The 17,660-nt window shown below is 40.7% G+C and overlaps 1 protein-coding gene across 1 annotated transcript; it reads right to left on the bottom strand.

Annotated features, from left to right (window-relative positions):
• Nucleotides 1-11,509: 11,509 nt before the first annotated feature.
• Nucleotides 11,510-13,853, bottom strand: LOC131692739 (zinc finger protein 260-like). Its single transcript, XM_058979973.1, has 4 exons — nt 13,774-13,853; nt 12,233-13,701; nt 12,136-12,172; nt 11,510-11,987 (listed from the first exon to the last, which is right to left on the bottom strand). Exons 2-4 carry the CDS (start codon nt 13,653-13,655, stop codon nt 11,552-11,554), a joined length of 1,896 nt encoding a protein of 631 aa, XP_058835956.1. The 5' UTR covers nt 13,656-13,701; nt 13,774-13,853; the 3' UTR covers nt 11,510-11,551.
• Nucleotides 13,854-17,660: the final 3,807 nt, after the last annotated feature.

Genomic DNA, 17,660 nt, shown 5'->3' with positions numbered 1-17,660 from the left:
AATAGTTTCGATGAGTGCATCAGACTAATGAACCTTGAGCTGACGAATTTTAGTGATTGGTTGAAGTGGAAAAAACTCAAGCTGAACATTTCCAAGACCAAATATATGATTGTAACTACGCGGCAGATAAATGAAAGTATTGCAACAGTTGAAATAGAAGGAGAGATAGTTGAACGAGTTGCAACTATCAAATATCTTGGGGTCACATTGGCCGAAAAACTAAGTTTTAATGAGCACGTGAGCTATACAATCCGGAAAGCTGCCAGGAAGTTTAGCGTTCTTTGTAGGATTAATAGGTTTCTGATATTTGACTCAAAGATAACTATTTACAAGACCATAATAGCTCCCCATTTTGATTACTGTGCTTCTATTCCGTTCTTAGCATCCAAGAAACAGCGTAAGCGAATGCAGATCTTACAAAACAAAGTAATGCGACAGACGAACTCCGCGACATTTGATGCTCAATTGTTTACAATGGATGCCAGTACAGCAACGTATTGAATATAACACACTTGTTTTCATCTTCAGAGTAATAAATGGAATGACGCCGCAGTACTTGTGTAGCACTGTTGTGTACGGGAGAGATGTGCACCGGTATGAAACCAGACAAGCTGGCAATCTGAGATTGTTGAGCGCTAAGAAATCTTGTATGCAGAACTCTTTATTTTATAAAGGCTATAATTTATTCAACGCATTACCAGAATACGCCAAGCGGACTAATAACCTAAGAGAATTTAAGGAGGTCTGCAAGATATTTGTGAAGCAGAGTCCTTTGGATTTATAAGAGAGAAGGATGAGCATATACGAAAGTGAAGTAAGATTGAAGGAATCTCTCATGAGTGAAAACTATTATCGAAAGATATCTGCTCGCAAACCTTCCACACTACAAAAGATATGTATGGGTGTGAGGTGGGCCATCCCAGGAAAAAAAAGATACTCGTGAATGCACATGCTCAAAGAAAAGACATAAAATGTTCATATTCTTATTTTAGATTATTAGTTAACTATGGGTTAAGAATATCGGCAGCATTCATGATGTCAATGAAAATAAAAACAGAAAGTGACTGACATTACCTTTCTCATAATAAAGGTTATGCAATTGGTCGGAATTTCGACTTTCTAACCGAGGCCCGTAGAGCCAAATCTCTTATACCATTCGACTCAGTTCGGCGAGATCGGAAAAAAATTTCTATGCGTGTGATTTTTTTTTGACTTGGTACTAAAGCTTTTACGCCGAACCAGCACACATTCAGTAGTTCGACCATACTACCGATTTCGTCCATCGTGTGCCGGAGTGAGGGATTCTGAACAGAAAAGATAACTCTGAACCCTACTCCTCTAAACTCCATCAAGAAGTCCGACATTTGCCTGATCCCCCGGATTCCATTTGAAATGACTACTTCGGGGGGAGGCATGCTAATTCACTTCACTTGGTTCCAGGTCTAGCTGGTCGTGCTAGATTTCACTGGTCTCATAACCGCCATATCAGTCCTGCACGGCATGATATTCTACATGCCCTCCTCTCTACGTTGACCAGTTGGATGGCGTGGTCGATCTAGCGATTCCGGTTGGAGGGTGGCTTCCGGTTCACTGGTGTCCCGACAACACTATGCTGGTGGTTTGTCGCGTTCGGTGCTACTCGGCGTAGTCCCCGACGATGGAGCTAGCCTACATCGGCGGAGAATTCCCCAACGAAAGAATGTCTCCCGCAACTGTTGAAGGACGCGTTATTCTTCCTTCGATGCAGTCCGGCAGAATGCAGAGGTCAGTCCAGCGATTCGCAGCGATTCCGATGATTCAAGCCAGCGATTCGCTACGGACTACTCGGAATAGACGGTGTATTTTTTCTACTCCGACGAAGAGTTCCCCGGCAGTGGAAGATCTTCCGAAACCGATGCCACCCGGACAGATGTCGAGGTCGGTCCTGCGATTCTGGGTGGAAGGTGACTTCCAGTTGAGAGGCGCCCCGACGACCATTTGCCGGTGCTACTTCCCGATCTACTCGTGCTAGTCCCCGGCGGTGGGCCAAGTCTACTCCGACGGAGAAATTTCCCGACGCTGAAATTTCTCTCGAAATCGTTATCTAAATGCTGGTCGGTTAGGTGCCGAGGTCAGTCCTGCAATTCCGGAAAGTCACGGTTCCGACAACATAAGTCATTAAGTACCTTTTCGCTTGTCCGGACATGCCGCAGACTCAGGTGATTCGCATTTAATGCCACAAGATCCTGACTCCTGCGTTGCAGAAGACAAAGAGTTAAGTAGCCGGGAAAATCTAACGGCCAATTTCTTCACTTGAGTGAAAAGTGAGTGAAAACCGGTTTTCCGCTAATTGATCACCAGCAACCTGAAAACTGGTTTTCAGCGAAAACCCGTTTTCATTCAGTGAAGAAATTGGCCGTAAGCTTGCTCATATGACCATACTCCACGCTTTTATAATCTTTCTTACTTCAAATCCTTGCTCTTCGTTGAGTAGTATGGCTCTTAATATTGAAAGATATTTCACATCCTATGTGTTTTTATGCGGATTTTCAAAATTATGCGAATTTTCAAAGCTTTACGGTTTTTTGTGTGCGGATTTTCAAAGTTATGCGTTTTTTATATGCGGTACGCATCTCCCGCATAAAAAAACCTCAGTGTATGATACTATAAATACACCTTAGTTTTAAGTTTTTGGGGGATGAGACTGTAATGCCAAATTAATAAGGGGAAACAGAATCAAATTCACTTTTTCTAACAACGGCCTATTTACTTGAGAGAGAGATTTTCATGGGGATTTGATGTCAGTGTCGTACTAACAGCAATATGCAGGGAAGACAGGATGACAGAGAAGAGACGATTCAAGCTTGTAGTTTACGACCTTTACGCCTGTACTGCCAAGACAGCACACAGCGGGACGTCGGGTGGTCCTCGTCAGACTCGTGGGGAATCCTCCAAATTGAGTCAGATCTTCTGGTCGTTTCGGCTCCAATTTTGATGAATGCCAGCACAAAGGTGAGAGTGAAAACAATCACGTAGTAGCGCTCTGATGCGAGTCGGCGCCATAAAGCAGTACAAGGGACTTCCGAGAACGAGAAAAAAAGAAAGAGAGGGCTAAATTCTTATATTGATTGATTTTAGGAAGAGATAGATGAAGGACATGTAGGGGAGATCGCGGCTGGTCTTTCTCGGGTCCGCAGGGTATCCAGTTAGCTGAGAACTGGCGGAACTGTACTTGGTGCACGCCCAGACAACGTGCTTGATATCGTGATAGCCGTCGCCACAAGCGCAGATTCCACTATCCCCGAACCCAATCCGCCGGAGATGTGCATCCAGTGTGTAATAGTTTGACATGAGTCGGGACATCACACTAATGAAGTCACAACCCACATCCAAGTCCTTGAACCAAGGTTTCGTCGATACCTTAGCAATTATCGAATGTAGCCACCTTTCGCATTGCTCCATTTAGTTTCTCAACTTTCGAGGGTGGTGAGTAATACTAAAAAAATCGTTGAAGCAAATTGGTATAAGGTATCCTGGGTGGGCATGTTCCGGTTATGGTATGGAGAAAGTTTATCCTTCGTTGGCACTACTGTTTCAGATATCTAATGTGACATCCCCAAGTACCTTTCGAGTCGAACCAGAACCCTAGATATTTTACTATGAAGACCTGAGCGAGTAGTTGTGCTGGTTCACGCTTCCTAGAAAATACAACTAGCTCAGTTTTCTGCATAGAGAATTCAATACCCAGCTTAATTACCCAAGCAGACATATTGTCCAAGGTAGTCTGTAATGGTCCTTGTAGATCGAGAGCTTTGGGTCCCGTAACAGAAACCACGCCGTCGTCTGCAAGTTGCCTTAACGTGCAGGAATCGTCAAGACATTCATCAATGTCGTTGACATAGAAATTGTATTACAGGGGGCATAGACCTGGGGAAGGCCCATGTAGCTAAATCGTGCTATCTAAGAACTCTGATGCCATCTGCTATTTGCTAGCAAAGGCCCTTTGAATTTCTGTTGAGAGCAACGCAAGACAACCGTTCGTCCCTTTGCATTCGCGAAAGCCAAATTTTGCTTCGACCCAATTGTGGAGACGGAATAGGATCATTTTCTCGAACAACTTCCGGATACAGCACAGCATTGCAATCGGTCGATACGAATTGTGATCGGATACTGGTGTTTGGATGGCAACGACCTTCATTTGTCACTAATCGTGTGGGACAATGTTACCCTCAAGAAACTTGTTGAAAAAGTTCAACAAGCGTCTTTTGGCAGAGTCTGGCAGATTCTTCAACAAGTTGAATTTAATTCTGTCTGGCCCTGGAGCTTTATTGTTACTTGATAATAGAGCGGGTGAGAACTCCACCATCGAAAACGGTGTTTCGTTTGCGTTGTCGTTATTGTGTGGAGACGCGGCACGGTAAATCTTCTGAGCCGGGGCGGAATCCGGACAAACCTGCTTGGCGAAATCGAATATCTAACGGTTTGAATATTCCACGCTCTCGTTAGTAGTGTTTCAGTTTTGCATACGCCGGGCCGTGTCCCAAAGAGTGCTCATCGTTGTTTCTCGCGTTAATCCATCAACGAACCGGCGCCAGTAACCACGTTTCTTGGTTTCATCAAACTCTTCATTCGCGTTTCTACCATCACGTACTGTCTATAGCTAGCGGGTAGCCCATCGTCGCGGTAGATTTTATACGTGGCAGCTTTCTCTGCGTATAGGTCTGAGCACTCTTTGTCCCAGCACGGATTGATAGAGCGTCTTAGAATGTTCGAGCCCGGTACTCGTTTCATTTGAGATTAAATCGCGGTGTCGAGTATCACTTCGGAGAAAAATTTGTACTCTTCCTCCGGAGAAAGTACCTGTATCGAGTTGACAGTTTCGGATCTCATCGCAGCATAACACTTCCAATCAATGTTTCATGTGGAAATATTGATTGATTCCGATGGCCTTGAATTATTGATGATCGAGACTACGATAGGTAGATGGTCGCTACCGTGGGGATCAGGGATTCCACCTTCCACATTCCAATCTAACTGTAGCGAGGTCGAGCAAAGGGATAAATCTAATGCACTTGGACGCGCTGGTGGAGGAGGAATCTGTGTCATTTAACCGGTGTTTAAAATTGTCATATTGAAGTTGTCGCAAATATTTACGAAGAACGGTTATAATTATAAAGACATTTCTACGAAAGAACGTTCGGATCGTCCCGCAAGGGTTCAGTTTATCCCCGGACACTTTTTGGCTTTCTTACTGCACGAATCATCTAGATGGACGGCGCCGGTGGTTGAGTGGTAAGCGTGACCGCAACTCATCCCAGTTAGCCTGGGTTCAATTCCAGCCGAGGTCGTTGAGATTTTTCTGAGGTGAAAAAGTCTGTGGTCACGTCTTCCTTTGGAAGGGAAGTAAAGCCATTGGTCCCCGGTCTATGATTTTGGTGGATCGACATCTAGTCCAGATGCTGAAGTCACCTCTCTGGCGTCGGTAAAGAAGAAGTAAATCCAACTTCTATACTCTTACTAACAAAAATATCCTCCTCCTATGATTCTTGTGTAGTGTGCATAAATATCGGACTAACCATTCCTTCCCTTTCCTTCCGCGATCTACGTTCAGGCCTGGCCGGAGCCGGTATTGATCAATAAACACTTTAGAATTGCTAGGAGTTGCACATTCAAAGATGTTTCGCTACTCCCAAGCATAAGTATCTTCTTATTCTCTATGCAACTTCAGCTAGTCCAGATCGATAACGGAGTAACAGCTAGGGGTGGTCGCACAATCTCAAGCTTAAGCTTACTGCACGAATCATCTAGATGATTCTCCCCGCATTTTTCACAGTCGGCCTTTTTGCTACAATGGGTGGGTGTGTGGCCCAATTGTTTACACTTTGTGCAATTCATGACCCGCGGTACAAACAGACGCACAGGCAGACGAATCTTTTGCAAGAGGATGAAGTTCGGTTAAGTGGTACCAGCGAGGGTCACCCGATAAGAGTTTGATTGGGGGTGCGTTTTTAAAACATCCCCCGCAACTACTACCGAGTGCAAACACTTGCACTCAAGTCTTTTCACTGGCTAAAGTAAGCGGTCTCTTAAACGGCCAACCCCGTACTGCAGCAGATCCTCGCACGTCAAACTCTCATCGGTGACGACGCCTTCAGACTGTACCTTTATAACTGGAATATCGAATATCGCAATATCGTTTGCCTTCTTTGAGTTGGCTAGCAGCACCCTTATCTTGTCTGAACGGATCTTTGAAATTTCGGTCACAGCCGAGAACCGTTCTGTCAGGTCTTTAGAAATCTGAAGAAGATTCAGCGATTTAGTCTTGGGTCGAAAGGAGACCACAAATTGACCAGTTGAGTGTTCCTAGTAGCATTTGGGACACCATGGTTACCAAATCGCACACAAAAGTGGCAACAGGCTGAAAGATCTCTTGTGTAACCTTAAAGGTTCCAACCGACCAAAAATCGGGGATCTACCAGATCCCCTGCAAAGATTGCCACACAATATAGATCCAATGTGGCGGCAAACACTATAGCTTACAATTACACAATAGACTGGGACACCGTGAAACTCGTAAAATCTGTTCAGAAAGTTCACACATGAACGCGTTGGAATCCATGTAGGGGAACGCGGGGCAAGTCCGACACCTTGAGCGCAATATTTTTTCTAAAATACCACAAAGCTCCACAAAAACAAAATATAATTTTTTCAGCGTTTCAAAAAATTGAAGTCATTAAAAATTATTGATTTCCAAAAAATGGAGAAAAAGACATTTTAAAAACGCTGCGGGTAATACCGACACCCCAAAAGGGTAAGAGCGACCCCCTTTTGAACTTTCTTTTTGTCTAATTTTTTCCATTAATAATGTATTGTGTATGTGTGATAAAGTGCAATTATGTGTATATGAGTATGTGTGATGCAAACGTATGCTTTTTGTAGTTTCATCGCGTAGCAAGAGGAAGAGCATTCGAATGCGTGGTGTTGTGAATAAATAATGTTTAACGCATGGTTTATATTATGGTACATTGGTACGGCTTTTCTCAAGTAATTCTATCGAGCTTTATTGCCACTTGTATAACCATTCTAACGAGGAAGAGCTATTCTGCAAGCAGATTATATACGCTACTACTACTCATTCACTTAGAAGTGACGCACGCTTCGTAGTAAGCTATCCGAACCGTTGTGTTGTGATTTTTCGAAACACTGGGCTTACCCCCAGTTCCCCTACATAGCTAAGCTGATCAATAGTACGGAATTTGTCCGGAAAAAGTAGCTGTACGAATTTGTCCGGAATTTGCACGAAATTTTCGAGCTCTGTGGAAGTAGAAGTACTCCTGGGACAATATTCTTAAACAAATGAAAACATACCAAATAACGATGGGAACTAGTATCTTAGGATTTAAAAATATTATCTTGATGCTAAAAAGAAACCAGTAAACAAGAGTGATTAAACTCGATTTTGTACATTAATTTCTGAGTTTTGGGAAGTTGGGCATTCCTAGTATCGATCTCTTTTTATCGGAACCGATATGGCACTAAAGCCCTTTCACTTGCACTCCATGGCTCTTAAATTATATATGAAATGTACCAAGCTTTTGTTGCTGACAAAACGGGAAATATCGCCTAAAACACTGCTTAAGGCCAATTACAGAATGCCGTGATTCTGATTGCGATTTTGAGTGTACGATTCAAATGTTGGGCGTGGAGAATTCATAATCGCGAGGGAACAAGCGTTTATATGTTCACGCTGCAGACATCGTTCATAAATTCAATAAGTGCTAAAACATTGACTTATTCACCGGGGCGCTTTCATGTTTGCGAGATCGCGGGCGTAGGTGTGCGTGGATAATCCCGAAGGATTCGAGTGTTTGTATGTTAACGTGTTTGATCGTGTAGCTGTTTGTCGCATGTGCCTGTGAATATGTAACTTCGTGTGAATAAATTCGATTGTATAACGGTGTAGTCAGGTCATCTGGAGTTTTTGAATGTTCATGCAAACCGCGAGTTGGTTGCTTAATTTTGAGTGTATGATTCAGATGCTAGAAGAGAAGGAGTGCCTAGCAATGAAACTTGTTGTCTAGTGTCCATGAGCGTTATTCATTTTTTTCAGGATTGTCCAACTGGAGGCATGTACGTAAGCTGCATCCACAAGAGCCTACGTGTAACGATTTGTAAGTGTTAAAACGTTCACTTAATCACAGGGGCATTGTTATGTTGGCGAGAATGCGGGCGTAGGTTTGTGTGGAAATCCTCAATTGCAAGCTCGCGCTAGTCATCAGGGTTGTATTATCGCGCAGGTCTCGAGCGTTTGTATTTTAACTTGTTTTGCGCGTAATCGTCTATGTACTGCGTGAATAAATTCGTTTGTATAACCGTGTAATCTTTTGCATATTCGCGAAGGCTTTTAAATGTTTCCACGAACCACGATTTTGAGTGTACGCTTCGCATCTATAAGAGAGTGAGTTGCCCCATATCATGGCGATTGTACCCCATTTGGCATAAAGTCATTTGGCGTAAGGTCGTTTGTCATAAGGTCATTAGGCATAAAAGTCATTTGGCATAAAGGTCATTTGGCATAATGGCTATTTAGCATAATCACTGCACTGAAACGAATACTTTATACGGAATATTTACAAAATGAAGAAAATCATGTTGCGATTACAGGTTTGCTTGCGAAGTACTGCCGCTTCCGACACTATAAATATCTTACAAATGTGCTTGCAGCCGCCTAATGTGGCTACATCTCATCGCTTTCCAACCGTGCTGTCCTAGCTATCACCATTATTCTTGTTTACGACGAATGCGAGATTCCTTCGACAGTGGTTTGTATTCCCGTTTACGACAGCAAAATCAAATGGGCTTACTATTCGTTCGAATCGCCTTCGAACGAATCTCGCATTCGTCGTAAACAAGAATAAGGGTGTATAGCACCTATATTTGAGTAATCCGGGCAAACGAGTAAATTGCAGGTTTGCTTGCCATGTATCGTCACTTACAACGCTATAAATAATAAAATATTTGCCACCGTCCAAAGTATCTAAGTTGCTTTCTTTCTCGCCAAATGACTATTATGCCGAACGCCCGTTATGCTAAATGGTCATTATGGCAACTGACCATTATGCCAGTTGACTTTATTCCAAATGACTTTTATGCCAAACGACTGTATGCCAAACGGGCTTATGCCAATCGGCTTTATGCCAAATGACCTGACACCGCGCAAATCACCGCGGTTGCATGTTCTCATGCAGTATGTGATTTTTATTGCCGTGAAGAGCACAAGCGTTTCTAAGTGAACGTGTTTGATGGCGTGCGCGTTTTTATCTCGCGCATGCTAACGTGTGTATTATTTCGCGTGTTGGAATTCGTTTATGCCACAATGTAGCCATTTGCATATTCGCGTAGGTTTTCGAGTGTTTGCGCGGGCCGTCATAGTAAAGTTTAATTTTGAGTGTACTAGTGTATACGAGTTCCGTATTTTAAAGTGGGAACTCCCTGACGAGTATGATTCATAAACGTGCGAGAGAAGGTGTTTGTATGTTGTCGCTTGAGGCAGCGTTTATGAATTTCAAATATTATATATTAATAAGTTCAAGGCCCTTAGCTCAGACAAATCCCGGTCCAAGCTAGTGATCGCGTGCCGAACCTAAATCGAAGAACTAAGCATTGTCAACACTATCTACCTTGTCTGGGTGCCTGGACATTGCGGTATTACTGGAAATGAATGGGCTGACGAATTGGCCAGGGCAGGTTCAGCGATTGACTTCATTGGCCCTGAGCCCGCGCTGCCAATTTCGACAAGTTGGATAAGGGAAAAATACGGTCCTGGGCTTCGTCCGAGCACCGCAATTATTGGAGAAATCTACAAACGTGTCGCCAAACAAAGGCGTTTCTAGAACAACCATGCCCAGTGGTTTCGAAAAATCTCTTACATTTTTCGAAGCTCCACTGCAGCATGCTGACCAGGGCTTTAACCGGCCACTGCAAACTCAATTATCACATGGCAACTATTCAGCGCGCTGAGTCTTTTTCATGTGATCTTTGTGAATCCGACTACGGAGCCTCATATCATCTGATATGCAACTGTCCAGCGGTAGCGCAATTGCGATTTCGAGTCTTCAGCCGTCCTTATATAGACGAAACCATGTTTGGACGACTGAAACTCAGAGACATACTAAAGTTTCTTATCCAGTGTGGTAAAGAGCTTTAGGCTTATTCGTAGGCAAGTTGAACTACTTGTGAGTTTAACTTACCTGTTGTTTATTTTTGTTTTGTGCTGTTATTTTTCCCACCCTTCCAATTCTACTTCCCCACACCTCCTTGTCCTTTCCTTCCGCTCAGGAAATGATGAAAACACACGGCAAGGCACAAATCCCCGACTATGTACGGGGAACGTGCCATTTGAGCCAATATATTCTGATTCCTGATGATTCATAAACGTGCGAGAGAAGGTGTTTGTATGTTGTCGCTTGAGACAGAGTTTATGAATTTCAAATATTATATATTAATAAGTTATAATATTTGACGGCATTCTAGCACCATATATCCTTCAGCAAAGTTGTTCAGCATATCCAGTACTATACTTCTATTTAATTGTTGGCATACTGCAGGAAAAATTTCAGGCTATAGAATTGAAAATGCCAAAAAGTTGGTTTTCCCATATTAATTTTCATGCAAATTTTTAACGCACTGCACTGAAAAAAACGATCTATTTGCCGTAAATTTTTTAAAAGAAAAAAAATGTAGTAATGACAAAGATTTTCCTTCTCATGTAAAATTTATGAAAAGCCAGTTAGGAGGTTTAGACCGATGACCCTTCGTGTAATTGTCTATAATTTTGTCGAATACTGTAAATCAGTTAAGGCTCAAGTAACAGTCTTAGAGCATGTGTAAGAATTGAACGCTTGGTAGTATGCGTTGGAAAAATTGTGTACAGCTTTGCCGCCGATTTATCCTTACAAAGCATTCATTGAACTCTAAAAGAAGAAAATCAGTCGATTTATTTGGTCATCAGGATTCAAATTATACAAAATAGTTGTTGGAAAAGCAATTGAACGGGTGGGATGGAGCTTTTGAAAAGTGGCTGTGGTTTTTTCACCACGCAGTTGTGTTGCGTGCCCCGGAACAGTGTGGTGGTGTGACGAAAAATCACCGCCACTTTTTCAAAAACGCCATTCCGCCCGGCCAATTGTTTTTCCACCAACTATTTTGCATGATTTGTATCGTGATATTCTAATAAATCGATTGATTTTCTTCTTTTAGAGTTTGATAAAGGCTTTATATAGATAAACCGGTGACAAAGTTGAACGCATTGTTTCCAACGCATACTATCAAGCGTTCAATTCGTGTAGACGCTCACCGAAGGTTTCTTGAACCTTAAGCTTCGATAGAGCACAAAAGAGAGAGCACAATCAGCCTTTTCTTTTGATTGGTGAAAAATATAAGCAATTAGTTAAGTACGAGGATAAGTTTATGTTTTAAGTGTCAAATCTTCTCTGTGGAAATGAAAAAAAATTATAGAAAGGGACACACATCTTTGTGTATGAAAGTTTATTTCAACTTTGATATACATTACTCACTGGGGACACCATTCTGCAGTTGGAATTTCCGAAATATCAACGGGAATCGAGGTAACAGTCTCTCTTCTCTGATGTTGTTCACTTATGTTCACGCGTTGTTGCTCCCTCTCGTATATCCTTTTCAGCATATCAAGACTCGTAAACCGTACCTCATCAGCTTTTGGGTGTACCTCGCTCGAATAACTATCCCCTTGTTTGGTCGCGTTACCACTTTGAAAGTGAACTTTGTAATGATCTCGTAAATCCGTCAACAGCCTGAAGCTCGATGTACAGCGGTCACATTGATAGAGATTATCACTTCCAAGATGAGTACGACTGTGTTTCACTAAGTCGTTAATTTGAGAGTAGGAACGCTCACAAAAATGACATTTGTAAGGTCGTTCACCGGTATGAATACGCTTGTGGCGCTTCAGATGGTCCGATGCGGCAAACCTGAGATACAGGGTGGAAATATGTAAGTAATAAATGCGGAAATACATGTAATACAACTTTGCAATAGATAACGCAAACTTTAACATAATCCTGTAGTATGGCAAAACACTGAATTGTTCAATTTAGGTTAACTCTGAAAATGCCTCACCTTAGATCACAAACATCACAAGGAAAAGGTCGATCACCTGCAATACAAAAAAATCTATTCAATTATATTTTCATCTTTGAAAAAGTTTCACTCTAACCGGAATGAATTCGCTCATGCTTAACCAGCGAGTTCTTCATCGTGAACCTAGTGCCGCAAGTCTCGCAAGCCCACCGTTTCTCCTTGGTGTGCGTAACCATATGAGTTGCCTTCTCTGCTTTTGTGTAGAACTTCGAAGGACACTGATCACAAGAGAATGTTTTGCGACCAGAGTGCCGCATCAGATGCTGTCTGAGATTACTGTTGTCATTGAATCCTTTGCCGCAAATCGTACACAGGAAAGGTTGCCGGCTAGAGTGGCGGCGGGTGTGTTCACGTAAGCGACCGGCAGTATGAAACTTTTTATCACACAACTGACAAGCAAACGCTGGGTCTAGATCGGTTTTTTCCTCGTCGCATTTATTGCTAGGGTTTCGATCACCTGGATGGATTTTTCTCAGATGCCTTTTTAGAGACGACTTACTGCTGAAGTTTTTTGAGCAGATAACGCAATGCTCTCCAGTGTCAGGAATTTGAGTGTTCTGCTCCAAATTGGATATATTTTCTATTGTTGCTGCTCCTTCACTTTCATTTTGGGAATCTGACAAAGGATTACTGTGGACCAACGGGTAGTCCTCACGACTATCCGGGTGTATTTTTTTCTCCTGCCTTTTTGGAGATGTATCATTACAGAAATTTTGTAGGCAAAGTCCAGCCTGTTTTTCATTAATCTGGTTTTGACTATTTTCTTCTGACATGAGCATATTTTCATTTGCCTTAATTTCATCACATTCATTTAACGGATCTGACATAGAAATGTGACTCTCGGGGTGTATTTTTCGCAGATGCTCTTTTAGCGATGCATCATTTAGGAACATTTCCAGACATAGAAAGCAATGTTTTCCAGAATCTGCGAATTGGGAATTCTGTTCCGATATAGATAAATCACCATTGGATTTTTTGCTTTCATTATTCAGGTTTGTCATCAAATGTCGCTCACCAGATTTAGCAGAAATAAATGATTCATTACTTTGGTCGTATTGCAATTTGACGACACACGGGTGCATTACAGTAATATCATTGCTGTCCTCAGCAACAGCTTCGGCCTCAATTTGATCATGTTCTGTTTTAAAATACCTGCTCAATGGAGTATCCATACTATCTGATGATTCCGGAATTTCAACAAAATTGACATCAGTATTTTCTAGCTTTACTATGCAAAGCTCCCGTAGTTTACGATCCGATTCGACGCACTTTTCATACAGTTCGTATGCTGACACAACTTTCTTCCGACAAGTTATACAAACACTTCGAGGGAAACTGAACGGTTCCATCGGATCAGAGAATACTTCGGAGCAGATTAAACTAAGCATTTTGAACAGGCTAAGCTTACTTGAGCTCGACAGATCGTAGATATTTTCTGCAGCGATATTCGAAGTATTCCGTAAACAAATTCGACAAAGCAGGGATATTTCAGGTGCCATAGCTGAGTCCTCCAAGACGCCTTGCCAACTGAACACATGCGTTTCTCTAAAAGGAAATCAAAAAGAATAATGTGTTATGGAGAAATAGCTTTGGGCATATTAAATGTGTATTACTTACAGCGTCCTACCCAACCAAAACAGTACTAGGATCCCGTTTGTTATGTACACAAAAGTACAGCTAGGAACAAAGTCCTTATATATGAAGGTGCAACATGCAGGGATGCCAACCTTTTAGATTTATCTTGATTCCTCAAACTCTACAGTATTTATTAAGACAACTATTAAAATACGTCAAGGATGAACGTTTCGACTTCGTCCCATCAGTATATGGCAGATGACTTGGTTACAAAATTCCAAAAAGAAACACTACTTATGTTCATGCAGAGCTACTAATATTCGAAGTTCATTGAATGAAAATTCATCATATTCGAAAACTTCAAACGAAGAAATTATTCTTTCATTCAATGCAAGACACAATATAAGTGATAACAATTATAGCTAAATGATTTTCCAACAAAAGAGATTAAAACTACTAGAGGAAGCAAAGCGCTACTGTCTCAATATATTCACGACTGAAACATGAGGTCTCGCTCTAGCATCTTGTATCCTATTACTTTGCCACGTGCGTAGCCAGGGCAATATGTGTCAAACTAATAGGCCTAGCATATGTAAGAGCGAGATAATAAACCATCAGTGTTAACAGCGGCATGCGACCTCTAGTAGTTATCTTTTTCCAACAACCTAAATAGGGTACACGTGCCCTTATTCATCTCATTAGTCACGATGTCACATTATTTCGCTGATAACTCGGCTTACACTGATTGGATTGCGCTTTGATAGATATCAACATCTTTGCTTCATTCTTAAGATGCATATCAATGCAAAATCTGGCTTGGAAAATGTAAAATACTCGCGTTAGAGCGAAGCGAAAAGTCAAGTACAACGTACACCTTATTTATCTTACCATTTGAACTAATGCGTTGAATAGAGATAGCAGACACTGCTCTAACTATTGTTTTCAAATGGGTGGGATGTATAGATGTGCTAAGATGAATTAGGGCACAGTGACCCTATTTAGTGCAATGAATATTATTGTACGACATTCAATTAAATGATTCATACGAATTTTGAATGATTTTTTCCATTTAGTACGATTCGCGTCTAGTTCACAGACTATTTACCATGGATTAAGCTTCGTAAGCACATGAGTTCTGATTACTAAAGAGATCAACGAAATCCTTCGCTATAGTTCCTACAAGTCATTGTGTGCACTTTACGAACAAAATGTTTTCAATCCAACTTTGTTCTTAAAAATTATAACGAAAAAGAAAGCATGCTATAAAATTGGCTTTATTAATTTCTTTGTTCCTTTTGGAAAATACAACTGAACCAACTGAACTCAACTAAATTTGGCCGAATGGCATTTTCTCAATTCCGAAAATTCATACCTTGCTTGTTGATCATACCACACTTGGCAACGACAATCGAGAGTGTTTTGGTCTAGACGGACAATTCTTCAATACGAGAGATACTGGCAACAAAGAACTACGTTACATTGTACACCAATGAAAGTGGCTATTTTAATATCCATTGCCATGTAAATAAGGAACATTTGTATTTTTATGCGTTCAAATTATATTTTTAACATGCACGTGTTTTAAATCATCAATGTGCAATAATGCTTCTTGATCAATATTGGTCATTCACACAAATACAGACTATTTAGCGAAATAAAAACCTGTTTTAATCGCCCAGTGATGCAATTGAGCCTTTCTCATCCATCCAAACAATGATTCCATGACTGGTAATGTATAAGATAATGTATAGCATATCCGAGTTATGCCGCTTTTGATATTCCAGAAACCTATCTTAATCAAAAAATAGGTGAACGGATTTACCAGTGTTTTTCCTGAATATGGTGTACTTTTTAAAATACCACAAAAATGTTTATTTTCTAAACCATTGTGCAAAAAAAATAATAAAAGCACTTTACCATTGCGCTAAAAATAATAAAAGTATATTTCAATATGATAAATAAGCATTTTCTTAGCAAAAAAGCGGTCGGATTTACCCCACTATTTAGAGGTCGGATTTGCCCCACCGTGTCATTTTTCATTACGATGCAATTAAAACAAAACATGAAAAAAGTTGGTCTAAATGCATCTATGCACTTTGTAGGACTTTAATCAAAGAATTTAAATCCATTCACATTTTTTATGCAAACTCTTTAGCAATCAGAACTGTCCTATAGTCAATGATGCCCAAAAATCAAATCAAAAGTTGTAAAAACTTACTTAATGTCGTTTGAGCATCTCAATGTAAAATAATAAAATACTGTCATGCCACCATTCTGATTATTTTCGATGCTCTATAACTCTAACATTGATATTAGTTCGCGTAGTGCTTCCGATTTTCGATAACAGAGGGGGGTCGGGTTTACCGAACGGTCGGATTTGCCCCACCTTACCCTACATAAAATACACTTTATTTGGCCCGTGCTAAGCCAAACCGAACTGAGCGCCATAATTTTTTTCTGATATTTTTCATGTTAAAATGTATTTTTAGATAACTTACCATTAACATAGCAAGTTAAGAAACATTTATTTGCTTTCGTCTGCTATTTGTGTTCCCAAAAACAAATAGATGTGGGTGTTGCTAGTGCTAAGTTGGATGCGATGGCGTTTTTAGAGCATTTATCTCAAAATGGCGCTTGGTCCTCTTCAGCTTAACACAGGCCATTTATGACCATATTAAAAATATAAATGTTATCAAACATTAGTTGCATTGTTCATTCATAACCAAAATGACCAAAAATAATATTTATAAACGTAACAGAACTAGAAATAAATTAATTTTAATATTATTAATAAATAAGTTGAAATTTATTGGAGGAAGGGGAGGAGTTGCTTCTCTAATCTTCCGGTCATCACATCACATGCTTTGGTATTCTTAGTATGTATAACAAACATGAAGATGTGACACAAGGCGCCAACAGCGCACTAAAATCCTGTCAATCCTATTTTCATTGGATTGTCTGCTCTAAATATATCACCAGGGGACCATTCATAAATGACATCGGATATTGACAATAGGGGAAGAGCGTCACGTAACGAGATAAAAACTAAAAATGAATTTTAGACGTACCAGCGGATCAGGGATAAAAAAACGAACAACATTGTTTATGAATGCCCCCCAAACAAAGAATATTCCAAACGAGTATCACGTAACATCGGCGACAGAGCATTGGGATCAAGGCCAAGTTCCCCCTGGGTCGTGCAAAACTGAAAAGCAACATGAATTTAGGCACAGATAGCAGACGTGCATTTATTTTCATTTTTTGTTTTGTCTTTTCATTTGTTTCTCTTGCTACAATATCTGCGGCCTATGGGCAGATCACATGTGATGCATTTTTCAAAATCAGCTAAATTAAATGCATTTCTTTCCATCAAAATATAAATTCGTAATGTATTTTGCGTTGCGTGCAATGTATTTTGCGTTGCGTGTAAGACGTCAAAACCCTACAAAAAATTAGCCCTACATTCAACAAAACGTCGAACAAAGTGAATCAGCGTAGGACGTTTGTTAAACATACTTTTCTGCGAGGGAGTGCAAAGTTGATGCAAAAATGGAAATTAAATGCATTTTTTCTAATTTGATGCATATTTGTTATACATTTCTAGAGTGATCTGCCCCTAGTGTGCGGCTCGGTGCAAGAGAGCGTGACGGCCAAGGAAACGGAAAGCCAGTGGCCCAAACAGATCAGGAACAGGAAGGAGTACTACGAACAAGGAAACAAACAACAGATGAGAAATCGTTTACTTATTTATTATACCTACGACACTAATCACAATTATTTTGCTTTTCTTTTTGACGTAGGACTTACGTCTTTCTTTACTATACTGGGTGTCATTTCAAAATTTTCAAAACGGATGCGTTACGTACACTTTGAACTCTAATAACTTTTCTCCTACTCAAGGAATTACTAATTTTGTTTCATAAATCGAA

Source organism: Topomyia yanbarensis, chromosome 3 (genome assembly GCF_030247195.1).
Source record: "Topomyia yanbarensis strain Yona2022 chromosome 3, ASM3024719v1, whole genome shotgun sequence".
Classification (NCBI taxonomy): domain Eukaryota; kingdom Metazoa; phylum Arthropoda; class Insecta; order Diptera; family Culicidae; genus Topomyia; species Topomyia yanbarensis.
Note: the sequence above shows the minus strand (reverse complement) of the source record. Positions and strands in the feature narration are given on the sequence as shown.